This window comes from Pongo abelii, chromosome 3 (assembly GCF_028885655.2).
Source record: "Pongo abelii isolate AG06213 chromosome 3, NHGRI_mPonAbe1-v2.0_pri, whole genome shotgun sequence".
Classification (NCBI taxonomy): Eukaryota; Metazoa; Chordata; class Mammalia; order Primates; family Hominidae; genus Pongo; species Pongo abelii.
The window spans coordinates 116093952-116119469 of record NC_071988.2 but is presented as its reverse complement, the minus strand read 5'-3'; the positions used below and the strand labels follow the sequence as shown (position 1 = coordinate 116119469).

The window sequence follows — 25518 nt, the reverse complement described above, 5'->3', positions numbered from 1 at the left end:
GTGAATATGGAACTTGATTATTTTCCCATGATGACTTGATGGAAACCACTCGCCAACCAACAACAACAACAAAAAGGAGAGCTCATTTACAACAATGCAGTCATTTATTTATTGAGTATGTGCACATTACGGTATTATTACTATACTGATTATATTTATCATGTGACTTCTAATTAGAAAATGTATCCAAAAGCAAAACAGCAGATATACAAAATTAAAGAGACAGAAGATAGAGATTAACAGATAAGGCAAATTATACATTGAGAATCCAAATCCAATACCTTTAAACATTTGGGAAATGAGGGGGCAAATGGAAGCCAGATTAAATTTGTGTAAAACTATTCAGTATGTTTCCCTTGCTTCATGTCTGAGAAGGCTCTCTCTTCAATGGGGATGACAAACTCCAAATGCCACACAAATGTTAACAGAATACTAGATTCACACTGGAACAGGGGTAAAGAAGAAATTATTTTCTATAAAAGGGCTCCTAATGTAGTACTGCTTGAAAATGGTACATTTTTGTTGTAGATTATTTTAAACATAATGCTACACTAATATTTTGAAGATTTGAACTGTTATTTCCATTTGTTTTTACACTGTGACTAAATGATTAGGTTTTACTTTTAGACTCTAAACGGAACCTGAATTAACAGGAAATAAACACGGTACTATAGCTGTCCTATGGTGCCCCTATGGGTGGTGGGTTCCAAGAACCCCCTAGGATACTAAAGTCCATGATGTTCAAGTCCCTTATAGGAAATGGTGTAGTATTTGCATATAACCTATGCACATCCTACCATATACTTTAAATCATCTCTAGATTACCTATAATAGCTAATACAATGTAAATGCTTTGTAAATAGTTGTTATATTATATTGTTTAATGACAAAAAAAAGTTTGTACATGTTCAGTAAAGGCGCAACCATCCATTTTTTTCCCCAAATATTTTTGACCCACAGTTGGCTGAATCACAGATGCAAAGCCTATGGACATGGAGGGCCAACTGGAGAAGCATAAGCAGGGGATACTTTTTAGGTTGCTACTTCAGCAGGCAACATTCAGACCACGGAAGTCTAGAGAAAGATTACAAATCTGAACTTACCACTAAAAATTTTAAAATGGGAAATAAATCCAAGGAGTTTTTAGTCATGCATTATGATTTTAATCTGTTATGCCAAGTACAGCATTCCAAAATATACATCTAGAGAGACTAAAAGTAAATGCTCTATAGTGAAGAAGTAATAATTAAAAAATGCTACTAATATAGAAAATTTATAATCAGAAAAATAAATATTCAGGGAGCTCACCAGAAGAATAAAGTGCTCTGCCAGTTATTAAAGGATTACTGCTGGTGAATTAAATATGGCATTCCCCACTGGAAATAGAGAGATTCTTCTGGATTATGTTCAATATTTATTTCACAGGATTAACTGTTTTAGGAACAGATATAAAGCTTCGCCACAGAAGAGACGGACAAAGCACAAAGACAACATGATACCTTAGGAAGCAACACTACCCTTTCAGGCATAAAATTTGGCGAAATGCAACATTATGCTTCATGAATGATATGTAGAAAGAAGGTCTGACGAAAATGACATCCTTAATGTAAGATAACTTTATAAGAAATCTGGGTCAAATAAAATTCTTTGAAAACATCCAAATGTCATTGACTTATCAAATACTATCTTGGCATATAACCTATGAAGGCAAAACTAAAGAAACAAACAAAAAGCTCACACCAAACAAAACCATCAACTTATTTTGTATTCTATAACGTAAAAGACTGTAAAAATGTGACAGTGTACATTATATGACAATGCACATTAGCTAGCAAGTCTTTTATAGGTGGTTTCAGCAGCAACGATAAATAATGCAGAATTCAGCTCCAGCACTTTATTTCAAAAGAAATTTCCTGCCTCCCTCCAAGATGCAGGGTGAGGAGGTAGCTTGGGGTTGCTATTGGAGAAGTATTCAGTTTGCTACTTTGTGTCACCCCTTGCCATTCTTTTATCCCCAGTTAATTATTATCTGCATATAATATAAATCTGCTAGACCATAAATTAACAGCTTTCAGGACAGATGCCTTGAAAGTTCTTAGGGAGGTTAAACAAATATTGTAGCCTAAAACCTCCTCTATAACAAACATGCACACAATGGAAGTGATGTCGTAAGTGAGTGATGGGGCAGGAAGGACCTAGGGCTCTGTCTCGACTATAAAAGCACCTTGCCCCAAACAAATTTAAATTATAACTTAGGAGGTTCATGGACTTTCATCCATTCTGGAAACAAAAAGAAAACAAAGAGGAAAACCAAATCAAATACCAGAATCTGTTTTCTCACTGGGCAAATAGCAACAGGATCCACAGTTTTACCACAATTGTTCCCTGTCTCCATGTGGTATCTGCATAATTCTTTTCCCAAATGAGGAAATCAAATAACAGGCCAATCTGAGTAATTAAACTCCCCTCCCAACACTACCCAACCTCTGTGAATAAAAGCTTTCCAAACTTTGTGATCACATTTGAAATTGGTTCACTTATTATTGAGAGAAAACCACAAAAAGTCTCAATTTCATCACATCCTCAAGCCAATCTTTTAATTTTTAAATGTAGAAGAAGAAACAAAATGAAACAAAAAGATTATTCTGCAAAGAGACCTCTCAACTCTTCATCAGCCAGTGGCATAACTCAGAAACTGATTGAACTAATTTATTATTTGAGAAAAGGGGATTGAAAAAAATTGGGGGTATAATCTTCTGATTCACAATTCCCAGCCACATTCTTTTCTATTTATTCTCTCTCTCTCTCTTTTTTTTTTTTTTTTAAGAGACAGAGTCTCGCTCTGTCACCAGGCTGGAGTGCAGTGGTGCGATCTCAGCTCACTGCAACTTCCGTCTGCTGGGTTCAAGCAATTTTCCTGCCTCAGCCTCCCAAGTACATGGGACTACAGGCACGCCCCACCATGCCCAGCTCATTTTTGTATTTTTAGTAGAGACAGGGTTTCACCATGTTGGCCAGGATGATCTTGATCTCTTGACCTCATGATCCGCCCGTCTTGGCCTCCCAAAGTGCTGGGATCACAGGCGTGAGCCATCGCACCCGGCCCTCTATTTATTCTTTTTAAAGAGAGAGAAAACTATTAGAGGCCAAAATTATTTAATTAAATCTTCACCTTAGCACAAGGGAAAAAATGGAATTTGCCTAATATAGGTGATGAAGCATACACAATGAATAGAAACAATCACATTTTAGTAAAAGGCAAAAATTTGAGACTTATAAGCTATATGGTAGCTTATTTTTGGGTGGGGAAGAAATGAGAAAAGAATATAACATCTCTTACTGGCATGACACATTTTGATAAAAAATCTCATTGTCCTTTCCTACTAGAATGATCCACTGTAAGGCAAAAATAATATACAAGCAATGTTTTTTTTTTTGGAGACGGAGTCTCACTCTGTCACCCAGGCTGGAGTGCAGTGGTACGATCTCAGCTCAGTGCAACTTCTGCCTCCCGGGTTCAAGCGATTCTCGGGCCTCAGCCTCCTGAGTAGCTGGGATTACAGGCGTGTGCCACTGCGTCCGGCTAATTTTTGTATTTTTAGTAGAGATGGGGTTTCACCATGTTGGCCAGGCTGATCTCAAACTCCTGACCTCAGGTGATCCACCCACCTTGGCCTCCCAAAGTGCTGGGATTACAGGTGTGAGCCACCGCGCTCAGCCTACAAGCAATTTTTTAAAAACTGACACCTATTACTGATAAAATTCTCTGTTTAAAATCCTATTTACTATTTTAAAGATAAGTATTAGGTTTTTTTTAAAATACAATGATTCTCTTATTGATAAAATTTAAGGCATTTTCATTGCCTTTTGCAGATTTACTCATAACTACCTAACAAGGAAAGAAGGTATAATTATTTCAGATTGGATTATTTATTCTAAAATTAAATTCTTCACTAATTTATTCTAAGATGAATTTAATAGTCCATCAGGAAATTGGTTTTTATAAAACTTATTTTATGGGCATAAAATACAGGAAAAAGTAATAATAAATGCCAAACTGTCTCTTTACTTTATGAAGCCAAATATTTCCTCAGACTTGGTTTTTAAAGCTGGAATTTATTCCTTCAGGGCCACTATTATTTTTCAAAACTCCATATAAATATTGAATCTAAAAATTAATTAGTAATTTTAATTTTCCTTTTTCTCTTCAAATTCCTTCTCTTCTCCTGAACTGTTGACTTTCAAAAATTCACAGAATGAGCATGTTTCTTACACAGGGGCTTGTCCTTCTTGGAGAAAAAGGTCTGACCTTCCAAACTTTCACAACACACCTGAAAAAGAAGCGGTATTTAAGAGATATTATTTAAGAGGATATTAAGAGGATTTTATCCAGCATGCTGGAGAAGGAGAAAGTGACTTTTTCCCCCAATGGATAATATGACAAAACACTTTAGTTGGTTAAATTAGATTCCCTAATATTTCACGATTACTATAACATTAGATATAATCTTTCAAAAGCAATGAAAAATAGCTTTTTCCTAGAATGTATTCTAATTTATAGAAAGCACTGATCATCACTTTTCTTTATCCAGAGGGAAGATTTATCCCTAACTTGAAAATCAATATAGAAAGAGGGCTCGTTAAATATATTTTATCTCCCCAAATTATAAACAACGTCTTAATTTTACTTCGTGTTGTAGAGACTCATTTGCTTTACCAAACCTTCCCAAGCCCAACATTAGCTTGCTGCCAGTTAAACAGGCACAGAATACCTGAGTCCTTTTTTTTTTAAGGGCTGCCTTGTGTTCAAGCTGAGACCTCTTTTGTTTGTTTCTTATAACCAGGTCAATATCTGGCTGCTGAGGATTATACAGTCAGTCCACTATCTACATTTACAGCTCCTTGTTCTTCCTATTGCCTTTGTTAATTAGAACGAACAGCTTTATTAGAAAAGAAAAGGCAAATCTGCTAAAAGTTTTGCTTTTTTATAGACTTTATGAAGTCTAAGAGATGGATGAGGTAAACAAGAAAAAGTTCAATGGTAATGTTTGGGGAGATCATTAAGCATCGATTAATATTACTTTTGCCCCCTTTGTACAATGAGTATTGAAAACTGTAGATATGTTAAATCTAATTTTAAAAAATCAAACACCTGAACAGAGCACGTTTACTGGATATTTACTTCTTACATTTAAAAACTATTTATTTTAATATTTGAATCCATCCTAATCATTAAACATAAAACCAAAAATATTAAAATATCAAATGAATAGGCAAATACCTTATCACATGTTTACTGGACCACAGTCTCAAAAAGAAAAGAATATCCAGGGGCTATTGCTAAGAAAAGAAATTACTCAACATATAGTTTATTCCCAGTGTTAATCCAATAGCCGATTTTTATAATTATTTATTTGTATTTTAAGAAGTACCTAACATTTCCAAAAACTACAACAAACACTAGTAACAGAGGTTTTTTTTTTTTTAAGTAAAGGAATCTTACTGTTTTAAGAAATACATAGCTTCTCCTTATAGACAAAAATATATTAAAATTGTATTTTCTCTAAGGACTAAGGATCTCACTGGGTACCAAATAATTTCAAAAATGCCAAAAAATTTAATAAACAACTTTCAAAATTTACAAAAAATTAAAAATAATTTTTCTTTAGGTTTGAAGGACTGAAAGACACAAAAGCTGATATTTCCATTAAATACTAAAGCTAGAATTGGCCATACTATACCCCTTTAATTAGGAAATAAGACTCTACTTACTGAGCATACAAAGCAAGTGTCATGCCAGGTGTAGCCCAGAGCTTCCAGGAACATGTCACCAGCTTCTATGGGAAATTCACATCCATGGCATATAGTACCAAAGAGGGCATAATAATCTGTATTAAGGGAGGGCAGAGAGACATAATTTAAACATGATGAAGTTTTAGAATGATCGTTCCTAGAAGGCAGCAACAAAATCAGGATTAGATGAGATGCTGAAGACAAAGATATTAGGAATTTGAAAAATTTCAGAAGATGGCATAACATTTGGCTTGAGAGAGATGTTTAGTATGTTTCAGGATTCCCTTGGTATAAATATTATTTATACAACCTAACATTCTTGATTATAATTTTTCATGTAATACTTCTCACTTCTTGCCAACTACTTAATTGCCTAAATACATATAAAGAACTGTTCTGGCCGGGCGCGGTTGCTCACACCTGTAATCCCAGCACTTTGGGAGGCTGAGGTAGGCAGATAGACAGATCACGAGTTCAAGAGATCGAGACCATCCTGGCCAACATGGTGAAACCCTGTCTCTACTAAAAATACAAAAATTAGCTGGGCGTGGTGGCGCGTGCCTGTAGTGCCAGCTACTCGGGAGGCTGAGGCACGAGAATTGCTTGAACCCGGGAGGCGGAGGTTGCAGTGAGCCGAGATCGCGCCACTGCACTCCAGCCTAGTGACAAGAGTGAGACTCTGTCTCAAAGAAAAAAAAAAAAAGAACTGTACTGTGACCAGTTATCAGTAGACATGACTGTTCTGAAGAAATACAAAGGACTTTTAATAACTAGCAACAATAAGACTAATGAACAGAGATCAAAAACAAAATCTGATAGTGGCAAATTTCATAGCGTATCTGACTTGGTCAAGGAAGAAAAAAGAAATGTTACAGGAAACTTACATGAATAAGTGCTCTGACTGAGTTTCTAGCTAGACTGTATCACAACAATATTAGCCACAATTTATTTTGCTGTATTTTCCTTTCAATTTTATGACTTCATGTTGAAAACCCTTAGCCAGAAAAGACCATTTACTTGACATAGATTACAGTTATAAGAATACTACAGGATTTCCTTCTGACGAAAGCAGTTTTGAGATGTTTCTCTGTTACTAAATTAGAATTTTCTGGTTTTTTTTTTCTTTCATTAGAGAGACAGGGTCTTGCTCTGTCACCCAGGCTTGAGTGTAGTGGTGTGATCACAGTTCACTGCAGCCTCCACCTCCTGGGCTCAAGCCATCCTCCTGCCTCTGTCTCCTGAGTAGCTGAGACTACATGTACAAGCCACCATGTCCAGCTAATTAAAAAAATTTTTTTTTGTAGAGACGGGGTCTTGGTAGGCTGCCCATGCTGGTTTTGAACTCATGGCCTCAAGTGATTGCCTCACCTCCCAAAGAGCTGGGATTAAAGGTATTGAGTCACTGTGCCTGGCCCTAATTTTCTTTTCTTTTTTGTCTTTTTGAGACAAGAGCCTCGCTCTCTCGCCCAGGCTGGAGTGTAGTGGCGCGATCTCGGCTCACTGGAACCTTCACCTTTCGGGTTCAAGCGATTGTCCTGCCTCAGTCTCCCGAGCAGTTGGGATTACAGGTGCCCACCACCACAACCTGGCTATTTTTTTTTTTTTTTTGTATTTTTAGTAGAGACAGGGTTTCCCCATCTTGCCCAGGCTGGTTGCCCTAATTTTCTTTTATGCAGCTCCTCTCACTACTGTGTTGACTCATGGTTCACCCTTTGGCCTTTGACATTGTCAATCCAACCTCAGCTGGAGAGGAAGGCAGGCTATAATTTGCAACTTGATTAAACTTACTTGGCAATTGTCAATCTTTAGTATTCCTTAGCACCATTTGCTCAGCATAGATTCATGCAGTCTACTGTGTGCCAGGCATTGTTCAAGGCACTGCAGGGGTACAGTGGTGAAGAAGACAGTTGAGGTTGCTTTCCTCATGGGGCTCATATTCTCATTGGAAAGAGGATGTCATGATTTATTGAATTAAAAAAATAAATGATAATAAATAAATTTCAGATTATGATAAGTACCATGAAGGAAAGAAAATAGTAATTTAATACAAAATAATTGGGGGGGGGGCACTACACTATTAAGGAAAATTAGAAAAGGCCTCTCTGAAGAGGTAATAGTTGCAATGAAACGTGAATAAAGAGGAATCGCTGCAGAAAAACTGACAAAGAACATTCAAGTTAGAAGAAACAGTAAGCACAAAAGCCCCAAAGAAGGAAGGATCTCAGCATGTTCAGAAGAACGCCAAAGGGCTGCGTATGGGTAGAATCTGGTGACAGAAGGCAAGGTGGGAGGAGATAAGGATGGCAAAACAGGCCCTCATAAGTGTAATTTGGCCAGGCGCGGTGGCTCACACCTGTAATCCCAGCACTTTGGGAGGCCGAGGCAGGCGGATCACTTGAGGTCAGGAGTTCTACACTACCCTGGCCAACATGGTGAAACCCTGTCTCTACTAAAAATACAAAAATATTAGCCGGGCGTGGTGGCAGGTGCCTGTAAGCCCAGCCACTTGAGAGGTGAGGCAGAAGAATCGCCTGAACCCGGGAGGTGGAGGTTGCAGTGAGCCGAGATCAGGCCACTGCACCCCAGCCTGGGTGACAGAGTGAGACTCCAACTCAAAAAAAAAAAAGTGTAATTTTTTTCTAGTGGAAGCCACTAAAGGGTTTAAGCTTGATCTAATTCACATTTCAAAAACTATTACTGGCCGGGTGTGATGGCTCACGCTTGTAATCCCAGCACTTTGGGAGGCCGAGGTGGGCAGATCACGAGGTCAGGAGATCGAGACCATCCTGGCTAACATGGTGAAAGCCCGTCTCTACTAAAAATACAAAAAAATTAGCCGGGCATGGTGGCGGGCATCTGTAGTCCCAGCTACTCGGGAGGCTGAGGCAGGAGAATGGCGTGAACCCGGGAGGCAGAGCTTGCAGTGAGCTGAGATTGCGTCACTGCACTCCAGCCTGGGTGACAGAGCAAGATTCCGTCTAAACTATATATATATATATATATATATATATATATATATATATATATATATGTATATACTACAGCTGCTCTATGCCTGCTGTTTGGAGGTTGGAAGGAAGGGGAGGGGCTATACCATTTAGGTGCCAATTACAATGTTCAGAAAAAGGATGAAAGCAAGTCAGCTTTAGTGACAGTTGAGATGGAAAGAAATAAATGAATATGATATACATTGGAGGTAGAGCTGCCAGGATTTCCTATTTAGATTGGATAAGGAAAGAACAAGGGAAAAAGCAGAATCCAACATGGCCTGCAGGTTTTTGGATAGTGGACAGTGGGGTTATTTATTGAGATAAAGGATACTGGGTTAAGAAATGGTTTGGAGGTTAAAAGAAGGAAAAGACAAAAACAGACCAAGTTGATGAGATGTGACATTTAAATAAATATTCAGTAATGTTTTTCCTTTCCTATAAGTAATTATTTGGTTTTTAAAATATGACTTCGAATACATTAAATATAGGTATTAAGGCTAGACTGTTTTATGTGTTTTGGCTAGATATGGGCTACCTGCCAGTTAGTCAAAATGTCTTCCAAAGCTGCTAAAACAAACAAATCAAACTAAAAACCAAACAAACAAACAAAAAAAACCCAGCTCTTTCTTCAGAAAAATTAAGTGGAATTACAAAATATGAAGTATTCTGGTTGAATCGAGGAAGGCAGCTTGTGGCCAACCTGTCCCAAAACAGCCCATGGGGTACTTAACTGGAATTTCTGGGATTCCTGGGAGACAGTCTGGAATATATCCAGGTTGGTTTAAACTAAGGAGCTGAAAGGAAGATGAAAACAAGAGAATACTGAGTGGGCAAAGAAGGGCTGAATGATGATGATACAGCTTCAACTTAGAAGCTGACTGCTCCTTTAACTCCATTATTCTGGAATACCTCCTTCTATCAGCACAGACCTTTGAATTTCAAGGTAGAATAACAATAAAACTCAGTAGTGAGAATGCAGTGGTAGTGAATAGAGGCACAATAAAGGAAAAATGTTTTGTATTTTGAAACATGTGTATGTGCTAGTAATATCTAAGTAAGGGCAATATTAATAAATAAATGTTATAAAAGTTCACTTATAGACTTTGGGAAGGAAAAGGAAACGTTCTGAGTTTGTGTGATAAGACAAATGTAGTAGATAGGTCCTTTTAATCTAGTTTATTAAAAATCATTTTACCAAGGGAACAATCCAAGTCAGGATTACCTTCTCATTCAGTAAAAGTAACAAACGATCTCAAGTTTATTTTCAAGGCAGTTGCCTTAAAGGGCAAATCAATATCATATTCTAAAGTGGAACATTTCTGATGTTTACAAAATTCACTATTGGACTATAAGAAGTGGACTTAAGGTACATGATTTAGTAGAATTTATATCCACAAATCATTGGGAATTCAAGCAAAATATTTTTCCTGCTAAGTAATGCTTACATTCTCAATTCCAATAATAAAGTTGGGACTATCTGTTTCGACAAAGTCACATTAAAAAGTCTATATAGGGCCGGGCGCAGTGGCTCATGCCTGTAATCCCAGCACTTTGGGAGGTGGATCACCTGACGTCAGGAGTTCGAGACCAGCCTGGCCAACATGATGAAACACTGTCTCTACTAAAAATACAAAATTAGTCGGGCATGGTGGCACATGCCTGTATTCCCAGCTACTTGGGAGGGTGAGGCAGGAGAACCACTTGAACCTGGGAGGCAGAGGCTGCAGTGAGCCGAGATTGGGCCGTTGCACTCCAGTCTGGGCAACAACGGTAAGACTCCGTCTCAAAAGAAAAAAAAAATCTACACAGTTTTTTCTATATGCTTAGAGCAGCATTAAATGCTTCCAAAACAATTAAGAAAATAACTTTGCCTAATATTTTCTTGAGCTTTATAGTAATATAAGGTTTAATGTTTTACTTATATTCAAAATTCAAGAAACAAATGGCTCCCTGATCTTACCAGTCTCACAGTAGGGTTCACCATCCTCCAAGTGAAAAACATTGTTCCGAATGGGCTTTCCACAGGCTACACACACAAAACAGGAAACATGCCAAGTTTGTTTCAATGCATTGATGACTTCCTGTTACAGAAAGGTGATTGGATGTAAAAAAAGAAGATGACAATAAATACATAAATGTTTATTCTAATATCTGTACCAGTAAATCCCTGTAAAGCTAATCCAAAGTAGGCACACATACTTCATTTTTGTCTTGAGCTTTCCCTCAAAGTAACAAGAGATACTTAAGAACAGACTCACAAATCATCTAAACGGATGCATGTTTAGACGTATGTTCTTTACAAATGCCAATCAATAAACTTAAAGAATGATCACTATGTTATTTATACATTATATGTACAGTGAATAAAGTAAGCATTTCATAAATCCTTGCTACAAAACTTTCTGCTTCTTCTCAAAGGGTGTCAGGAAACATTAACTTACAAAGGTTTTATGGTATTATCTGCAAAAGTTCTGGGGGAAGGAGGAAGCATGTAAAAATTAAAACAAACCTATACTTTGGTGCATTTTAGAAGCAATAATATAATATATATAATATAATAATGAAACATAATAGGGCCGGGCGCAGTGGCTCACACCTGTAATCCCAGCACTTTGGGAGGCCAAGGCGGGCGGATCACGAGTTCAGGAGATCGAGACCATCCTGGCTAACACGGTGAAACCCCGTCTCTACTGAAAATACAAAAAATTAGCTGGGCGTGGTGGCGGGTGCCTGTAGTCCCAGCTACTTGGGAGGCTGAGGCAGGAGAATGGCGTAAACTTGTGAGGTGGAACTTGCAGTGAGCCGATATCGCGCCACTGCACTCCAGCCTGGGTGACAGAGCAAGACCCCATGTCAAAAAAATAAATAAATAAATAAATAAAATAAAAAATATATAGTTATATATAATTGTATATATTACATGTATATAATGTATATAAGTGTATATAACGTAATAAAATACAATAAAAATATAATGTAATCCAATCAGTTTAACACGTGTTTAGGCTTTTGGAAATCAGCTAAGACGGCACTAAGCACAGACTCAAATGAATGTCTAAAATTTGGACCATATTCTGGTCAGCAATGGCTCAATGGTTAAACATATCAAGTTATAAAGATTTGGGCCAGATATTAATTAGTAAAAGAGGTTTTGGGGTGTTGGGTTTACAAGAAATCATTTCTTTGGATTGAGAGAAAGATGGAGCCATTAAAATAATTTTTGATGAGTAGTGAATACTCTTTCTATAATATTTATCACAAAAAATAATATACATAAAGCATGATTACAATTTTGTAAACAAATTACTTATAAAGAGCAAACTGGAAAAGAACACATCATAAGGTTAACAGTAATTATCTGTGATTGGTAAATATTTAGGTCATTTAAATTTATTCTTTAAATTTTTTTGTGTTTTCTAATTGTGCTTGAGTGAACTATTTTCTTTTATAAAAAATATCAAAATAAAATGAAATAATATAGACTTATTAGCCATAGAAATTGTCATGTTCACTACTGAAGGACAATGGGAAGAAACAGACATTTAGATCCACAAAATTCACCACGAACATTTGTAGAAGATGTATATTGAATCAAACTATCTCCCAAGGCTTCCAGAATATTCTTCCCTTTCCATCCTTGAGAGAAATCTTTAACAGGTAATCAAATAACTAAAACACAATCCAGACAAGCTATCGAAGTTCTGGCCCATCTCCAAGGCAATGAGTATGAGATTTCCATTTCCCAGAACTTTATTTGGGTCTAAGACTCTAACTTCACTTTGTTTTATTATTCTAGCATTTATAGAATACCTTGATACACTAAAACAGTATTAATGAATATTCTATTAATTATTTGTTATCATTTGGGAAGGTACAGTCTGAACCATTCCACTTCTTTGTTCCCAACATGTTACACAAATTAATAATCTAGAAATATTTCAGGTGGCATATATATAATTTTAAGTGTCTTCAACGTTTTAGACACATTTAAGGATATCCTAAGAGATATCTTAAGACTACTCAATAAGTCATACTACCTATTCTCTCAATTAACAATAATTAGAGTTTCATTATCATATTTTCACATTGAGAGTATATTAGAGTTCAGCAGGGCCATGTCCAATTTTTGTGTGAAGCCAGGTACTCTGGCTTCTTCTGAAATCAGATTCCAGCTCCTAGTCACCCATAAAGTATGCCTGACCCTTAATTTATCATTGGAAACTAGGTATTCCAGAGCAAGAAATTCATGTATTCATTATTTATTACGTACTGTATCTGACTTCTAAATTACTCTTTTTGCAAAAAAAGGAAAAAAATCATTTTTCCATCACATGTGCACTCTCATAAAACTGAGGTTATATTTTCAAACATTGTATGTATTCAAGAAAAATATATCATTTATAAACCTCATGTTTTATATATTTCATGAAATCAGTGTCCTGTGCTTGAACTCTGACAAGTGGGGAAATACTGCTCTTATAAAAGCTATGGAATTTTATTTAAAACAGTGAAGGTGTCAGTTCTAAGAACTCAGATGTGTGTGGTCCTATGCGACCTCTTCATTCCTGAGCAAACAGGCTCCTGTTGAGGAAGCACACCCACAGTAAATTATTTTTTCCCCACAGTGGCTAGACTTTCACCAGACAAGCCAGCACTCAGTGAGACAAAACCAAAGACAACCTAACCCCATGAGTCTGATATATTTCCACAGAGGTCTATTGAGTTTTGCTTTACAATAATAAATAGTGACGAAAGCAGAGAGGGCATAAAGCAAGAAGAAAATAAAAAGTTAAAGTGATAGAAGACTTTCATATCAAAAAATTATTCTACTTTAAAACTCATTGAGAATAAAAACGTTTCCAATACTTACTCCAAGGATCTTCCTTTGGCATCGACCACATTCAGGGGCAAAGAATTTCTCATAGCACAGCTCACAGTACAGGGCTCCTTTCTCCTCTACAAATCCAATGTAGGCCATTGTATTTTTGCAGTGAGAGCAGTTGAATTCTTCTGGGTGCCAAGATTTCCCCAGTGCCACTAAGAATGGTCCTCTGACAGAAGAAAAAGAGGCCAACTAAGTTTGAGAATAAAAGTTTCTAGAGTTAGCCTGGATATGGACCTCTTTTATGCAATGTCCAAACAATTAAATACTTGCTCAATTTTCCTTCTTAAGGACTGAACTCATGGGTGTTGGGTGTTGTAAATTCGCAGAGGGACTCTGCATTGATGTGAAGAGAAAAGGAGAGAGGCATACTTTCTCTTGAAGGGATTCACTCAAGAAAGGGCACTCCCCACCCCTTTTTCTGTCTAACGGAATTTGGTGATATGTTTTATTGAGCTGAAATGAGGCAATCTGTCTGCATCATGGGTAGGATTGAGAATGAGGATGTTAACTGTGACCGTGACAGAACATGAGGCAACCAGAAAAAAATACATGGTTTAGGCATAGATGAGACTTTGACATTTCTATAAAAGAAACAAACAAAAATTTCAATTTGGTAAGTCAAAGTGCTAAAAATAGTAATAACTATTACCTGAGACAATTTCTCTTCCCCATAATTTTTCTTCCCCACACATTCTTTCATGTACTTATTTCTCAACTTTACTAAACACATCAAGTCCTCACCCTCCAAAATGACTACAGAAACCGTAAACTAGATATTATCAATTGTCTGAAACTACTCGGAAAGGTTTCATTTCACTCAAATATGACTGATTTATTTCAAAAATTTAATTTTATTGTGGTAAGAATCCTTAAAATGAGATCCACTCTCTTAACAGATTTTTAAGAGTACAATGTAGTATTGTTAATTATGGGCACAATGTTGTACAGCAGATCTCTAGAACTTATTCATCTTGCATAACTGAAATTTTATACCCACTGTGCACCAACTTCCCTCTTCCCCCTCCCCAACATGACCGATTTTTAACACACATTTGTATCAAGGTAACAAATGTTTGTAAAGAGATTTTTTTTCCCCATTAAATACTTTATGGTCATGAACTGATAAGATGGGCTTGGTTTGCTTGGCAGGAATCCATTATGAAGCCTTATCTAGTCATGAAGCCTGCAGAGACTAACCATTCTAGCCTCTGCAACATACTTTTCAGTAGCTATATCACACTAATTTATATTCATAGAGCAGCTTTACCTCCAAGGCACTTTTACACTTATCTAATTTGTCCATGCAACATTCCTGTGAGACAGACCAGGACAGTTATTATGAATTCAGTTTAACAGATGGAGAAGCCAAGGTACAGAATGTTCAAAAGATACGACAAATATCATAAAATCACTGACACAGCCAAGGCCAGAAGCTGAATTTCCTGATTTCTAGTATGCCGCTCTAGTCAACTGATATTCTGCCTTTGACCTCATTAACATCACTTATCATCCCTAAGCGACCACATGGTAATTGTTGGTAAGCATCAGACACCAGACTTCTAGGCAGATTATTAACAGGAGAAGTCATAGCAATGAGTATCACGAAGTCACAGCATTTTTAAAATTCAGACAATAACATAAACCTTGCTATTCCATAACTATCTCCCACTGTAAATTCTCTGTCAACATATTGATGTTTACTCAGAATCAGCACCTAATTCTGCAAGAGTCACAAAAGGAGAAAGGCTCTTGACGAGTGATTAAAAATTTTTATGTGGGGTGTAAGAGGGTATTTTCTAGCCCTACTTTTTGTTAACTTGTTTCTTATTAATAGCATGATGCCATTTTGTATAAGCTAGTACATATCATTCTCTTAAGTTTGAGATAGGCAGTTTATTATTATTATTTTTAAAACTTTAGGGTACCATAATTTTGTTATGACTAATAAGGAATGCCTTTGTTTACTAATTCCTGACAGAAAAGAAGGGCCACAGATCACCTATTCTGTAATCGAATATATTACTTTTGGTAAGTGGTCCATCATTTTTAACTGACTTATAAAATAACAATCCTATTCAACGAGTTCCTTCATCTAATTTTCTCAGTGTATGTTTGGCAAGTAGTTTATCAGCAAAGATAAACCAGGAATCACACTGCTCAAAGCCAGACAAAGTTTGATGAGTGCCCTGTGTTTTTCCACCAGGCGGGCAACTGGTTATGCATGCATGAAAAATCTTTCAGGCTCAATTTACTGTGACCATAACACAGAGCATGGTAGAGCTTTGGGGTTTCATGCTACTCTCTGGCTGCACATTAAAACAGATTCAAAACCATTTACTAGGGTGAGTTTTTTACTAGGGCACATCTTTCGCTCATCCATAAGGCTGGAGGACTCTTGAGGCTAGTACTCTTATTTGGCTTCTCAGTTTTCAAAGAAGTCAATCCAACTTCAAACTGCTTTCTGTTAAAGCATAAGTGTTGGTATGTACCTGGAACAAAATGAAAAGCTCTGCTCCTGGAACATGTCTATCAATGCTATCAAATATTTGACAAAGTTCATCTGAGAAGAAAAAAAGACATTTAAGAATAACTGACCAAGGAAAATACATTCCATTTGCCAGATTTTCTAAAATATGTATTGAGTTCAAGTCAGATCATCAGAAAACTGGGTTCTGTGAATCACAGCATATTGGGCCTGCTGCACCCCACAGGATTATTCCTTTTATGAACGGTGCTTGTTGTGATACATGAGCCTGTACTGGTAGTTGTTACAGGACACAACTCTATGAAATTCACCCTTGCTGTTCCTGCAAGTTGTTGCTGGAGTGTTGTTAGATCTCACCCAGCGTCATTTTCACATGGTCTCATTCAGAAACATTCCTCTCTGATTTCTGTAGCAAGAACTATTATGCTTTTCCTCAGCAATAGTCTTATTTTTATCTTATTGTAAATTGCAAAACTACCTTTCATTTTTGGTAGACTACTAGAAGGCCTAAAGCCAGATTTACAGTCTAACCAGAGGCAAGTGGGCAGGTCATTATATTAGTATTGTCCAGTCTCGACGTTAGCTTCATTTTTAATGAGCCTATCCATGAATTTCATTCTTTTTCCCCTTTTGTAATTTATAAGATTATCTTATATTTCACATACCTATAAAAGTCTTTTTACAAACTTGCTGGAATATAGTTTACTATAAATACATAAATTAAAACTACAGTCCATTAAAAGGATGACTTTAAAATATTTCATTAGTTCCTTTCAAATAGCAAAAGGAATTTTAGACAGTAAAGAAATTCCCACTGCACCTTTAAAAAACAAGTTGAAAATGACCCTTGCTCCTGTCAGATCCCCTTTCTTAAACAAGCATGCTCAGGGCAACTACTGGCCTAACTTGATACTTCTTGGCTGTCCTGAAAGAGCATCTTTCTCCACCAATGCCCTTGAAATTATGCACAGATTAAACAATAAAATGAATCTTTCACATATAGCAAAGTGTTTTCTTCTCTGTGTCAGCAAAGACTAATTTAACAAATTCATTAACACAGGATTAACACTAAAGAAGTTCTTCTTGTTCCAGGTAGGATTGGGTTTCCATTTGTGAACAGGAATGACAGGCCTAGATAACTGCAGAGTGGAATTAAGTATTCAGCTATCTCTTCTAGTATTCGATGTCCTGTGAGCCCTTACTAAGTACATGTTGACTGACAAATGGAAGGAGAGGAGGGATTTAAAGGATTTGGTTGGCTGTGAGAGAAGAGCTACGGCATGAAACTTTTCACCCTGTTTATCTTCTGTGAGACCTATCCAAAAAGGGGGGACATGTGGGGGGAAGAAAGGAAAGGTAGGGAAGGATGCCAAGGAAGAGTTCAGAGAAAAAGGAAAGCTTACAAATACAAAGGTGAAAGGAACTCAGATTTCAACAGGCACAACCTAACTGGGATTTAGCCTCAAAATCCGATGCTTATTTTTTGCTTCTCTTTGTTATTTAATTTTCACAATAACCCCAGTGATAGAAATTAACTTTTTCATATACGTGTAGATGAAGGAAACATCAGAGAAATCAGCCAACTTTCCTAAGATCCTATGGATGATGAACCAACTGTAAAACAAACTTTTCAAAGCCCAACCACAACAGATTTTATTCGACTGAAAATTACTGTATCAATAGAAGTAAAAAACAAGTTTCCCAAAGCTATAAAAAAACTGACGTGCTCAAGAATAAAAACAGAATCTGATATTCTACTTAGTTAAATATGCTAATACAAATGTACAAACCACTTTGATGTTTTTGTATTTGCCAACATTTAGGAAGGGCCTGGCGTGAGCAACGGGCAAAAGAACAACACAGCCACAAGAATAGAGTGAAATAGGAACAAGATAATCGGGAGAAACTGCACATAAATACATTCACAAACGTTTACACACAAAGACACAAGCAGGAAGAGAGTAAAAGAATCAAACACACAGTGACTATCGTCTTAGAATACTCAAAACTGCAGACATTAACAATCCTTCCTAAAATTTGGAAACACTGTGTTTGTCACTCTTAACTCTTCATTTCCAGTGGATTATACCCAAACTTTCCAATTTGGAACATTAAAAAAATAATTCTTTCATTGAATGTCAACTTTAACTTTTAGTCCTTTAACATACTACATTTAAAGGGTTGTGAGGCCACCTATAGTTTTATATCTGAAAGGCGTAAATGACTTGCTTCTCAAAAATAAATGCACAGGTAAAATGAGTTTAAACATAATAGTAAATAAAGAGAACAAGTTCTAAAGGAGGTAACCTTAATTGACAATTTTTTAAAAGTCTACTGGAGACAACTACAGTCAATTCTTTTTGAGATTATTAGAAAATCTGCAAAGCAGGATAAATGTAATTCAATAATAAGACAAGTGAGATATAATTTCAATTTGGCAACACTAATATACATTCTACAAATATTTAAAAGTTCATCTATCAATTGAACAAGAATTTACTAAATGCAATATGTGCTAGGCACTGTTCTAGAAACAGGAAATCTGGCAGGGAACAAAGCCAAGAAAAGCCCTGATTGCATGGAACTTATATGCTAACATAGGGCAGGGAGATGACAGTGAGATAAATAAAATATATGGCATGTTAGATATTAAAGGCTGACAAGAAAAATAAAGCAGGGAGGGCAGAGAGGAAGATGGTATAGGTAGGAAGTAGGGATGAAATGGGAGAATTTAAATAGGTGACGAGGAACACTCTGATATTTGAGTAAAGACCCTCTCCATGAGTGTGGGTAGAACCTGTGACCATGACAGGGTATCACTCCTGTGATTAGATAACTGTAAATAGCAAAAAGGATTGTGCAGATACAATTACATCCCCTAGGCCAGGCATGGTGGCTCATGCCTGTAATCCCAGCACTTTGGGAGGCCGAGACGGGTGGATCACTTGAGGCCAGGAGTTCGAGACCAGCCTGGCCAACATGATAAAACTTTGTCTTTACTAAAAATACAAAAATTAGCTGGGCATGGTGGCACGTGCCTGTGGTCTCAGCTATTCGGGAGGCTGAGGCAGGGGAATCGCTTGAACCCAGGAGGGGGAGGTTGCAGTGAACCAAGATTGTGCCACTGCACTCCAGCGTGGGCGACAGAGTGAGACTCTGTCTCAAAAAAAAACAAAACCAAAAACAAAAAAACAATTACATCCCCTAATCAGTGGATACTGAGTTAATCGAAAGACAGATCATCCTAGATGGGCCTGACCTAATCAGGTAAACCCTTAAAAGAAGTTAAAAAGCAACAGGAGAGGCTCTACTGCTGGCCTTGAGGAAGAAAGCAATCGTGTTGTGAACTGTCTAAGGTGGGGACGGCCTATAAGGACGTCAGTCCCAGAGCTGCAAGGAACTGAATTTGCCCAACTACCTGAGTGAGCTTGGAAGAAGATCTGGATCTCTAGATGATAACTTCAGCTCAGCTGACACCATGATTTCAGCCTGGTGAGATTCTGAGCAGGGTACTCAGCTAACCCAGAGACTCATGACACAGAAACTGTGGGACACTGGCTGGGTGCGGTGGCTCACGCCTATAATCCCAGCATTTTGGGAGGCCGAGATGGGCGGATCACTTGAGGCCAGGAGTTTGAGGCCAGACTGTCTCTACTAAAAACACAAAAATTAGCCGGGCATGGTGGTGCAGGCCTGTGGCCTCAGCTATTCAGGAGGCCAAGGCAGGAGAATCCCTTGAACCTGGGAGGCGGAGGCTGCAGTGAGCTGAGATCCTGCCACTGCATTCCAGCCTGGGAAACAGAGTAAGACTCGGTGTCAAAACAAAAAACAAAAACCTGTGAGACACCTTAGTGTTATTTTTAGTAATTTGAGTCTTCTTTTTTTTTTTCTTGGTAGTTTAGCCAATGTTTCTCAATTTTGTTGATCTTTCCAAGGAACCAACTTGTGGTTTCATTGATTTTTTTAAATTCTCGATTTCATTCATTTCTGTTGTAATCTTTGTTCTTGCCTTCCTTCTATGTTTTGGACTTAGTTTGATCTTTGTCTAGAGTCTTAAGGTAGAAGGCAATGTTACTGATTTGAGATCATTCTTCCTTCTGAATGCAGACATTTGCCAGCTATCAATTTCCATCTAAGCACTGCTTTAGCTGCATCCAATAAGTTTTGGTATATTATATTTTCATTTTCATTCAGCTCAAAGTATTTTGTAGTTTCCCTTGTGATTTCTTTTCTGACCCATTGGTTGTTTAAGGAGTGTGTTTTTTAATTTCTACATATTTGTGAATTTCCCAAATTTTCTTCTGTTATTGATTTCTAATTTCATTCCATTCTGGTCAGAGAGCATACTTTGTATGACCTCAGTCCTTTTACATTTATTGAAACTCGTTTTTATGCCTTAACATACGGTCTATCCTGGAGAATGTTCCACATACACTTCAGAAGAATATATATTCTGCTGGATTCTGCTGTTGCTGAGTGGAATGTTCTACAGATATCTGGTGAAGTCTACTTGGTATTTAGTGTTGTTCAAGTTTTCTAATTCTTTTTGCTCTTCTGACCAGTAATCAATTATATCCACTAATTAATATGGAGTGAAGTTTCCAACTATTATTATTGGATTGTATATATTAATCCCTTCCATTCTGACAGTTTTTATTTCACTTATTTTGATGCTCTGTTACGTAAATATGTGTTTATAACTCACATTTTCTTAATGGATTGAACTTTTTATCATTATAAAATGTACTACTCTGTCTCTAGTAATTTTTTTTGTCTTGACATCGATTTTATCTGATATTAGTACAGTCATTCTAACACTCTTTTGGTTACTATTTGCATAACATATTTTTTTCTATACTTTTACTTGTAACATATTTGTATCTTTTATTTTAAACTGTGTCTCTTGTAGACACTTATAGTTAGATCATAATTTTATCTACCCTTCCACTCTCTCTTTTAGCTGGAGTGTGTGATTTACTTATGTTTAATGTAACCTACTGATAAAGTAGGATTTATTAGTGGCATTTTGCTATCCATTTTCTCTATGTTGTATGTCTTTTTTGTTCCCTTTCCTACATAAAAAATGAAAGAGGAATCAAAGTCATCAGCTAATAGTGAGGATGGGAAAGGAGATTTTAGAAGTTTGAGGAGAAAGAAGATGTGAAATGGGTTTTTTGGGGAAAGTGGGAAAGTAAACATATTAGAGAAACATAGCAGTCTTTCATTACTATTAAGAATATACCCAAGGAAAAGAAGGAACATACCTGGGATTAGTAGTGATGAATTTAAAAGGAGACTGGTTAGTGTGATTGTGGGATTCCTTCCAGTCACACCCATCATTTGGGTGTGAGCATGGGGTAGACCAGAAATATATACCATGGTGCCAGTATGGTAACTTGCATAGAAGTTTTCAATGGACATTTGTTGTACAAAATATTCATTTGATTATGAATAGACTTCTGAACCTTATTGCTTTCCATTCTTTTCAAATAAAATAAATTGGTTTGTTAAAGTTGGATAATCCTTACCTCTCCTTTTTGCACTGATGTAATCCTAGATGTATCTCTATTCGACTTACCATATTAATTTGGTTGTTGATTTGCTTATCTGTATTTTTGATTAGACTATAAACTGAATTAGTTTGCCAGGACTGCCTTAGCAAAGTACCACAGACTGGGTGGCTTCAACAACAAGAATTTATTTTCTCACAGTTCTGGAAGCTAGAAGTTCAAGACCAAGATGTCAAGAGGGCTTCTCCCCTTAGTGTATAGATGGCCATCTTCTCCATGTGTCTTCACATGGTATTCCCTCAATATGTGTCAGTGTCTCAATTTCCTCTTATAATGACACCAGTTAAATTTAATTAAGGCCCACCCTACTGACCTCATTTTACCTCTTTAAAGACCAAATGCCCTCTTCAAATATAGTCCCATTCTGAGGTGCTGGAATTTGGGATTTCAGCAAATGAATTTTGGGAAGACACAATTCGGTTCATAACAGTAACCTTCTTAAGAAAAAAGAGCATGTCTTTGATTTCTGTGCCAGTGATATCTAAGGACAGCGGCACACAAAATACTCAACGAATGTTGCTTATACTCCTGCATTAGATGAGAAACTAGAAAAGTGAGCCCCAAGTCACCTACATGAGTTTAAGAATACATATATGTGGTACAAAATAATTTTAGAGGGGAGATGAGAATTTTTAACTGTTCAACTTGTTTATTATCTATTATCTTCTTTCTCATTCAAACACTATGAATAAAAGTACACTGCCACAGTCTTCAGTTATGGCAGGTTTACTGAGGGTGTTTTTCTGATGTAATACAGTAATAGATATCATTGTGTGTATATTTATTCATCACAAGCACACAAACACACACACTCCTGTGCAATAAATTAGAAAGACTGAAGTCAGAGAGAGAAGAAAATAAACATCACATCCGATCTGTTATCTGGAGATTATAACTCTTAATTTTGGGGTATAGTTCTCTTTTGGTCTTTTTTCTAAAGCATACTGGCTGTATGTATTGCTTACTATTATATTCCTAAGAACAGTGGGATAAAACAGTGCCTGGTTCATTATAGGACCCTCAATAAATATTTAATGAATTAATGAATGTATTTCAGAATCAAACAGATGGGTTCCAGCCCTGGCTCTGCTATTTAACCAGCTTTGTGACTCTGGGCAAATTAATCTAAGCCTCTGTATTCCCATCTGTAAAACAGGCATAAGAATATATCTACTAACAGGAAAAGAAGTCAGTATATGGAAAAGATACTTGCACACGCATGTTTACAGCAGCACAATTCACAACTGCAAAAATATGGAACCAGCCCAAATGCCCATCAATCAATGAATAGTTAAAGAAACTGTGGTATATATACACAATGGAATACTACTCAGCCATAGAAAGAATAAATTAATGGCATTCACAGCAACCTGGATGGAACTGGAAACTACTATTCTAAGTGAAGTAACTCAGGAATGGAAAACCAAACATCGTATGTTCTCACTCATAAGTAGGAGCTAAGCTATGAGGATGCAAAGGCATAAAAATGATACAACAGACTTTGAGGACTCAAGGGGAAAGGATGGGAAGGGGGTGAGAGATAAAAGACTACAAATTAGGTTCAGAGTATACTGCTCCAGTGATGGGTGCACTAAAATCTCACAAATCAACTCTAAAGAACTTACTCATGTAAGCAAATACTACCTGTTCCCCAAAAACCTATGGAAATAAAAAATTAAAAAATAATAATAATATCAATTCTCTGGAGTTATTTTGGGAATCCAGTAGAATAATACTAATAAAGTTCTTGGCATGGGCCGGGTGCGGTGGCTCACGCCTATAATCCCAGCACTTTGGGAGGCCAAGGCGGGCAGATCATGAGGTCAGGAGATCGGGACCATCCTGGTTAACATGGTGAAAACCCATCTGTACTAAAATTACAAAAAATTAGCTGGGCGTGGTGGCAGGCGCCTGTAGTCTCGGCTACTTGGGTGGCTGAGGCAGGAGAATTGCTTGAATCCGGGAGGTGGAGGTTGCAGTGAGCGGAGATCGCGCCACTGCACTCCAACCTGGGCGACAGAGGGAGATTCCATCTCAAAACAAAAAAAAAGTTCTTGGCATGATACCAATCACGTTCAATATATAGTAGCTATCTTTATTGTTATCAGGCTTAAATATATATCTTGGTGTATAGTTTCTTTACATAAAATTGGAATCATACTTTTGAGTTCCTTATTTCATTTTGCCATATTCATATGATACTATAAACATTTTCCTGTGTAGTGGTAGTTAAAAGCATGAATAAAAATTAAAGTTAGACAAATCTGGGCTCAAATTCAGGTTCTATTATTTACTATATATGCAACTTAAAACAAATACATAACTTCTCTGTGCCTCAATTTTCTCAACCTTGAAGTGGAACAATCATAGCAACTGTCTCACAGGGTTGTTATGAAAATTCAGGCAAAATTCTTGCTGCAATATTTGGAATATGCTAAAAACACATTTAACATTAACTATTATCTGAAAATTACATTATATAGATGCTGCACATTTATGTTCTTTCTAATCTTTCACAATAGTGAAATGTTGGTCTCTGTCTTGCTTATGAGTCTTGGTCAGTGTCTTTAGTTGTTTCCTTAAATACAAGGCTAATACATTTCCAGGAGGCCTTTTATTTTCAAGTAAAATCTTAATTAGTGGGGATGAGAAATAAAACCTATAAATAAAGGGGTGCTCAGAGACTGAAATAAATGGCAAAACAGGCAAAAAATTCTGCATGTTTTTCCTTGGTAAACTGAGACGGTACTCCTTATAAGAGAGGTTTGAAAATCACTGAGCAAAAAACAAATCAATAATGTTAAAATTTTTTCTCTCACTGGAACAAACAATGGATTGGCTGTATATAGTTTTTCTGGTGCTGTACTGTAGGCAAAAGCAAAACAATAGTAATGTGGCTATTTAAGCATTCCATATTTAAGAAGAAATTCAAGCACTATAAGCCCCTTACTTCTTTCACAAAGATGTCAAGAAGCTAAACATAAATAGTTGTTAACTCCATGCAATACAAATGGTGAATAGATTTTAATGTCATTAGATGTAACACTTAAGAAATAAGCTAGAATGTTCAAAACTCCATTCTACCAGGGAAACTGAAATATGATTTTGGCTACAACTGCCTGATTTTCTATGATTCTCTATTATCCTAGCACTCCAACAGTCAATCTATTCACAAGTATGAGTAAATTAAATGGTGCTTCTATCATAATTTGACTGAAAATGTCCCATAGCAAACTTAATCAAAGCTTCAACAGAAGTTCCTAAAATGTAACTTCCTATTCATTTGTAGCTAGTCAAAGTAATGTCTCCATAATACAATTTAGGCAAAACATCCATAAACTTTTCACAATTCAAATAAACCAAAAAATTTTTAAACTTTAGATCCAAATAAGATTACGGAATTTTAAACTGAATGTGTTCTATAAAGAGATAACCAGTTCAGTTCTAACATTCAGATTCCTGAGGTTTTCTAAAACAATCAACTCTGCCAAAAAAAAAAAAACAACAATAAAACAAAACATAAAATATGCTTTAGTTTGCCTTTACATAAAAAATGGTTTTTGCGAGCAATGGGGAAAGGATTCCCTATTTAATAAATGGTGCTGGGAAAACTGGCTAGCCATATGTAGAAAGCTGAAACTGGATCCCCTCCTTACACCTTATACAAAAATTCATTCAAGATGGATTAAAGACTTAAACGTTAGACCTAAAACCATAAAAACCCTAGAAGAAAACCTAGGCATTACCATTCAGGACACAGGCATGGGCAAGGACTTCATGTCTGCAACACCAAAA

General features: G+C 36.7%; 1 protein-coding gene across 3 annotated transcripts in view; it reads right to left on the bottom strand.

Annotated features, from left to right (window-relative positions):
* Positions 1–85: 85 nt before the first annotated feature.
* The window catches only part of PDLIM5 (PDZ and LIM domain 5), a 215723-nt gene continuing 190290 nt past the window's right edge, over positions 86–25518 (bottom strand). For all 3 annotated transcript variants that reach the window (XM_002814977.6, XM_009240198.4, XM_054554195.1), the window contains 4 exons: positions 13654–13834; positions 10744–10864; positions 5773–5888; positions 86–4331 (listed from right to left, as the gene is read on the bottom strand). In XM_002814977.6, coding sequence (XP_002815023.2) covers positions 4242–4331; positions 5773–5888; positions 10744–10864; positions 13654–13834 — 508 coding nt within the window. In that variant the 3' untranslated portion in view covers positions 86–4241. The remainder of the gene's footprint in view (positions 4332–5772; positions 5889–10743; positions 10865–13653; positions 13835–25518) is intronic.